This window comes from Apium graveolens, chromosome 3 (genome assembly GCF_009905375.1).
Source record: "Apium graveolens cultivar Ventura chromosome 3, ASM990537v1, whole genome shotgun sequence".
Taxonomy (NCBI): domain Eukaryota; kingdom Viridiplantae; phylum Streptophyta; class Magnoliopsida; order Apiales; family Apiaceae; genus Apium; species Apium graveolens.
Genome location: NC_133649.1, coordinates 63,600,622 through 63,607,922, shown reverse-complemented (window position 1 = coordinate 63,607,922; position 7,301 = coordinate 63,600,622). Strand labels below are relative to the sequence as shown.

The 7,301-nt window shown below is 34.7% G+C and overlaps 1 protein-coding gene across 1 annotated transcript; it reads left to right on the top strand.

Annotated features, from left to right (window-relative positions):
* The first annotated feature begins 4,737 nt into the window (after positions 1–4,737).
* LOC141714276 (uncharacterized) lies at positions 4,738–5,241 on the top strand. The gene has a single exon (XM_074517805.1). The coding sequence runs from the start codon at positions 4,738–4,740 to the stop codon at positions 5,239–5,241; it is 504 nt and encodes a 167-aa protein (XP_074373906.1).
* The last annotated feature ends 2,060 nt before the right edge of the window (positions 5,242–7,301 follow it).

The window sequence follows — 7,301 nt, the reverse complement described above, 5'->3', positions numbered from 1 at the left end:
CCAATCATGTATGACGAGTTATGAAGAACTTTCTTGTATTCCTATTTGATTTCATTGATATTAATAAAAGACTTGTTATGTTTTTATTATGGGCTTTATCTATTTAAAGTGTTTTAAATAAGATGTTCCATAGTTTAGAGTAAAGCTTCTAGAATTATAATGAGATTATAATAGTGAGATCTAGAAGATAATAACTCTAGACTTAAACAGTTCCTAATCATAAGATAACTAATCGGATGTTAGTGGATCCGCAAAGATTAGTACATACTATGCTTGCTCCCTTCAGGAGGATGTCTGTTCTCATAGGCATTTGTAGTGGTGACACTATAGCTAGTATGTAAGTGCTTATTAGGGCATAAGTTCACTGAACATGACTCGATAAGTTGAGCAACTAATGGAGATTGCTTCACGTGTCAATAGTTATTCACCGAGTGATAGTTGTACAAGTGTCCTTAGACTTGAGATCGTTAAAGTTATCTTATATATAATGAACTGTGCTTTGGTTTAGTCCTTAGTCTCAAGGACATCCATTAGGTCTATTCTGGGCATAGGGATTTGTGTATAGAGATAGTTAACGTCAATAGAGGATCTACCCCTTCCAGTATAGGAAGAGAATATCCTATGTTATTCTTAGTATGCGAGTTCTGGAGTCTCTGGCCAGAGTGTATGAAATTAGAAAGGAGTTTCTAATTTGCATTAATATGAACTTTGCATTATGAATAAGAAATCATATGATTAAATTTGATAGGCCTGACACGAGATCCATGCCTTGTATTTAATCGGGATATTGTAAGGGTAGAAGGAATTCATTGTACGGTAACTAGTCACTGACAGGTTCTTGGTATTCTAAGTAGTGAATTCATATTATCCGGATAGTCGCGATATGTTGAGAAGCATCGCTCACGATGTAGAATAAATATAATTAATCAGTTAATTATATTTAGTGAATTTTATTATTCATGTAAATAATTAATAAAAGTTTATTATTATTTATTTCTACTACCGGAATAATATTGAACCTACAGGGTCACACCATAATAGAATATTTTCTTTGATGAAATAATGAGAGAGAAAATTATTTTCTAAATAGTTTAGAAAAAGAAATAATGATTAAAATAATTTTAATTATTATTAGAGCATTTTATAAAGATAAAATGTGGGGCTAATATATATATTGATATATTATAAAAACCATAGGAGAGCCCTATAAATAGAATGAGATGGCTCATTCTAAAATACAAAAATTTTGGTTTTGTGAAAACCCTAGCCTCCATCTTCTTCCTCTCTCACTCTCTCTCCCCAAAAATCCATTTTTATAAAAGCTCGGTTTTATAAAAAAAGTTCATCGAAGAGGATCGTTCTTGGTAGATACCGGTAGAGTGCTTCACACACTGAGGAGCAACGGCTAGCACTCCATTTTTATAAAGCTTCGATTCACAAGGTATGGTTACGATTCCTCAGTTTTTCCTTTTTATACGTTTTTCTATATGTGTGGTATATGGTTTTTACGGAATATATTGTTATATCATGCTTCCGCTCATCCGTAAATTCCTTCAAATTGGACCCGGGTTGATCATTTATCGTCCAACTATTTAATCCTGCACAAGAAAGGAATTTGCTATAAGGAAATGTAAAATCTTAAAAAAACTGGCAGTATTTTCCCTAGTTTTATCACATTACCATGATAAAAACACAACTACCAAAATTTAGTCAAAATTTATAAAATCTAAAAGAAAACGGGCAACATTTCCGCTGTATTATCACATTCCCATTCCAAAAACACAACCAACAAACTCACTATAACAAGTCTGTAATGCAATAAATGTAAGCAACAAATGAAATAATGTTGCACGCAATGAATTGTCTCGAGTTATTCAAAATATAAACAATAACTTATTTATAATTACGAATTAATTAAATTTAACCATTTAATTAAATATAAGCAATTAATTGAAATTGGGGAATTAATTAAATATAAATAACTAATTAAATATAAACAACTAATTAAATAGGCATTGGGAAATTTATACAGTTAATTAAATTCAAGCAATTAATCATATATAAATAAATCAATTAAACAAATAAATAATGATTAGTGAATAATGAAGCTCTCGACGGAAATTTAAATTAAAAAATCAATTTATTCGGCAAAATTGAGAGAGAGAGAGACCACGAACGCCGGTTCTTGGGAACAATTTTTCCTTCACAACGGAACGTCTGTTTGTCCGGCCACCTCCTGTTCTCTTCCGCTCTCTCTCTCTTGTTTCTCTTCTTATCTTTTCTTTCTTCTTTCTTTCTCTATCTTTTCCTCCTATTTTCTCTTCTGGCTTTCTCTCTTTATTATTCATATTTTACTTTTTATTATTAATATATAATATTACTTTGTACTAATATTATTAATATATAATATTACTTTATATTAATATATTTGTATTTATATTGCTATAAAGTTCATAAATTTATATAATATTACTTTGTTCATAAATTTATATAATATTACTTTGTACTCATATAATATTACTTTATATTTATATTATTACAAAGTTCATAATTTTATATAATATTACTTTGTACTAATATTTTACTTAGTAAAATATTTTATATTTTTTTATTATTAATATATCATTTAAACTGTATATTTCATTTAAATATTATTACTAAGTTGATAAATTTATATCATAAACTTGTATTTATATTATTTCATAAATTTCATAAATATTTTCCTTAATAATAATATATTATATTAGCAAAATAATATGTTTTTATTTATGTTTCTTTTTGTTGAAATTTTGTGTTGAAAATGTCGAGAACCTTATCTTCCGTTTCCTATCTTGAAAATTTGACAAAAAAGTAGATTTCTCTTACAACGTAATCTTATCTGAAATTTAAAATGGATAGGATCAGATTTCTCTATGCAGAAATTATTGACATAATCAATAATTCACAATAATACTCGTTCTACTATTTATACATGTCATCATGCACTTAATCTGTTCAACACATACTTATGTTTAACATATAGAAAAAGGTATGTCATCCTTATAATTATGTGTATATATACATATATATATATACTTCTGTTGCTTAATTGTTAATGTTTTCTGTAAAACAGGGAAATGAAAGGACACGTGAATATCAATTTTTTTTGGGGTGGAGTGGTAATTCGAGAAGGTACTAATATCAACTATTATATCAAACCCAAAAAAATGATGTTTATTAGGTTTGGTACCACTTTTGATAAGCTTAAACGTCTTGTGTACAATTTAATGAATATTAGTTCGTATCAATGAAATTTGAAATTGAGTTTGAAGTATCCTTACCATGGTCAATACAACCTAGTTGAAGGTTTTTATCAAATGGATATATTATGTGATGATGATGTTACACGCATGTTAAATGTCCCTGCCATGTTGCTGAACATTCAAGGTGATGTTTCTTTGTTCATCGAAACAGAGGAAATTGTTGTTGATGACTCGTACTCATTCCAACTTAATTTAGGGTCACAACCAACACAAATAACATACGGAAGTAATGTCAACCCAGGGTGGTCAGGTCTACTTTTTCAAGGTGGAGAGTACAGAGGTGAAACTGCTGAAAAAGATGGAAGGTATATAGGGGGCATGAGTCAACATGATGGAGTGTATTGTGGGGGGGGGACTAGTCAATATGATGGAGGGTATGGAAGGGAGAATAGTCAATATGGTGGAGGGTATGGAGGGGGGAGTAGTCAATATGATGGAGGGTATGAAGGGGGAGTAGTCAATATGGTGGAGCATATAGAGGGGAAGTAGTCAATATGGTGGAGGGTATGGAGAAGAGACTAGTTCAAAAAGGTGGAAGATATGTAGGGGGGACTAGTCAACATGGTGGAGGGTTTGGAGGGAAGAGTAGTTTATATGGTGGAGGATATGAAAGGGGAGTAGTTATGAAAATGATGAAGGTGGTGGAGGTAATGTAGATATGGTGGGAAGAGATTCAGGTAAATAGTTAGCCCTTATCACAAATGAAGTTGTAGCTAATTCATCTAGTGAGGAGAATTTTCACCTTCATGATGATGATGAAAAAGATTCTTCAGGCAGTGATGAAAGGGGAGGGCATTTTGAGAGGAATGAAGAAATTTCTAGCATATTTCCAGTAGTTGGGGAAGAGCATCATGTTCCAAGGGTTCCATGGTTTCGCACAGAGAAATATATTCCTCTAATAATATGTATGTTGATGAAGACCTCAATCAGGGGGAACTAAGTGAAGGAATGTGTTACCGTGATAAAGCCACCCTCTTATTGGCAGTGAAGCATACTCATATTTACACTGATAGTACATATAAAACGACAAAGAGTAACAAAGGACAGCTCATTGTACAGTGTCGGGCGGAGGGCTGTAACTGGATGATGCGAGCTACTTTCGTGCATGATTCTGGCTACTGGAGGATAAATGTGAATAGAGAGGAACACAAATGCATAGTTGATCAGCCATTGCAAGATCCCAAGAAGTTATCTGCAAGGATGATTTCACGGATTGTGAAACCACTTGTACGTAATTTCACATACATAACTATTCAACTTCGCTACATATTTGGTACATAAATATTTTAACATTTATTGTAATATATAAAACAGGTAATAGATACACCAGAAATCCCCATTAAAACCATAATCCCGCTTATCAACAACGAGCACAACCATATAGTGGGGTACAAGAAAGCGTAGAGAGGCAAGCAAATAGCCATTGAGGAAGTCTATGGCAGTTTGGGCTACAACATACCAAGCTCTTTCCATGTTTTTTGCATCCATCATGAAGATAAATCACGGAACCATTGTTGAGATCGATGCTGTGCCTCATGCTGAGGAACGGGGCACGTCCGTATGCAAGCGAATCTTTTGGTGTTTGAAGGCAATGATGGACGGGTGGCAACATGCGCGTCTTGTGATTTTAATAGACGGAACTTTCTTAAAGGGAAGATATAGGGGCAAGTTGCTTATTGCTATGGGTGTCGATTCGAATAACCACCCTTTTCCTCTTTGTTATGGCTTGGTTGATGAGGAGACGTATGAGAAGTGGTCTTGGTTTCTGCAACGTATTCGGAGACATGTTTGTCGCCAAAAGGCCGGCGTGTGCATCATCTCCGATCGTGCAGCCAGTATTATCTCTGCAATACGAGACCCTCAAAACGGATTTACTGAGCCATTAGGAATCCATAGGTTCTGTCTACTCCATGTCAGAAGCAACTTTTGCCATCATTAACCTGGTGGTGAACTAAAAAAATTGATGTGGAAAGCTGGAACAACCATGCAAGTCTCGAAACATGACGCATACATGGCAAGGATGGGTGAAATCCCCCCCCACCCTGGACTATCTTGCCAGAATACCCGTGAAGAGGTGGAAACTTTCCCATGACACTGGTGTTCGCTATGGTCAAACAATCACAAACATGCTTGAGGGTTTCAACGACAATATAGGAAGGGCTCGTTTCCTTTCGGTAACAGCGATGATGGAGTACCTCTCCTACAAGGCGGTCATAATTATTGACACACATCGAAATATCATGGATGACAGTCTGCAAAAGGGTCAACAGTTATGTGTGCATTCAGCCGTTATGTTAGCAAAAATTCAAAGAAAGGCAACAGGACATGCGGTTATTACTTTTCATCGTGTACGTGGGATCTTGAAAATAGTAACACATAAGTACGCAATTGCTAAGGGAATGGTAAAGGGAGGTAAAACCCAGATTGTCAACCTGAATAACCATACGTGCACGTGTGAAAATGAGCGACTCATCATATGATGTGCTCTCACGCAATGGCTGGTCGTATAAGACATGGACTGAGTTGGGATCATTTCATTGAAAATTGCCATAAGAACCAGACAATGGGGAACTTGTATCGGTCAATGATTTATCCGTTGCAACCAACTGAATATTGGAACTACGAATTACCCCTACCTTGGCACGGCTATGGAAAGTTAGTGCCGGATGAGTCATTGAAAAAACTTAAGAAAAAATGTGGAGATCAGGGCCAATCGGTGCGGATCCGAACGGAGATTGATGGTCTGCGGTCAGGAAAGAAATGTAGTGTATGCAACCAAGAAGGTCACTGTTAGATATATTTGTGATGTCATGTCTAATCTGTTGTGTTTAGTTTCAGAACTTAATATCAGGACTTATCAGACTTACTGGAAATCAGGACTTACTGAAGTCAGAACTTATATCAGAACTTAAGGCGTCATAAGATATATCAAGACTTAGGTGCGGGTACACTTCAGATAAGGAATGCAGCTGATTTACAGGAGAAGATCTGGACTAAAATAAAAGAAGATATGCATGAAGAGTTGGACAGATAGAAGACTTATAGAAGATAATATCTGATTGATATAGTTTAGGAGATAGAATTATATTCCATATCAATTAGAAGATATCTTGTAACTGTGTACTATATAAACACAACTTAGGGTTTACACTATAAGTGTTATCATTCACGAGAATATTATTCATTGTAACCTAGCTGGTCTTAGTGATATTGTTCATCATTGAGAGAGTAGTTTAACCTACTTTGCAACAGAGCTTATTATATTGAATAAACTTGATTACTGTTACATACTTTGTGTTCTAAATCGATTTGATTGTATAAACACTATATTCAACCCCCTTCGATAGTGTTGTGTGACCTAACAAGTGGTATCAGAGCCTCTCTGTTGATATACAAACAGTGAGATCCAGTTAACAATCATGTCTGACGAAACACAAACTCCACCTAAGCCCACCAAAACTCAAGATACTCAAAACAATCAAACACACAGTCGATATGAGAGTATTAGGGTTCCCAAACTGAGAGCATCTGAGTATCCTATATGGAAGGTAAAAATGGCTATGTTTCTGGAAGCCACAGATCCAAAATACCTTGATATAATTAATGATGGACCATATAAGCCTACCAAGCTCTCTGTTGTAGTTGCTGATCAACCATCAAAGATGATACCAAATGAGAAAGGTGATTACACACCTGAAGACATCTCATCTATTGCCAAGGATGCAAGGGTAAGGCATCTGCTTCATAGTGCAATTGACAATGTCGTGTCAAATAGGTTAATTGGATGCAAGACTGCAAAGGAAATATGGGATGCTTTGGAGAAAAGATGTCAGGGAACTGAAGCCATCAAAAAGAACAGAAAGACTATACTCACACAAGAGTATGAGCACTTTGATTCAAAAGCTGATGAATCATTAACTGATTTATATGACAGGTTTTCCAAACTCTTGAATGATCTGTCACTGGTGGACAAGGAATATGATCTTGAAGATTCAAATC

Bases quoted from the DNA above. Each gene is read 5' to 3' on its own strand.
- LOC141714276 (XM_074517805.1), top strand. From the start codon at position 4,738: ATGGCAGTTTGGGCTACAACATACCAAGCTCTTTCCATGTTTTTTGCA.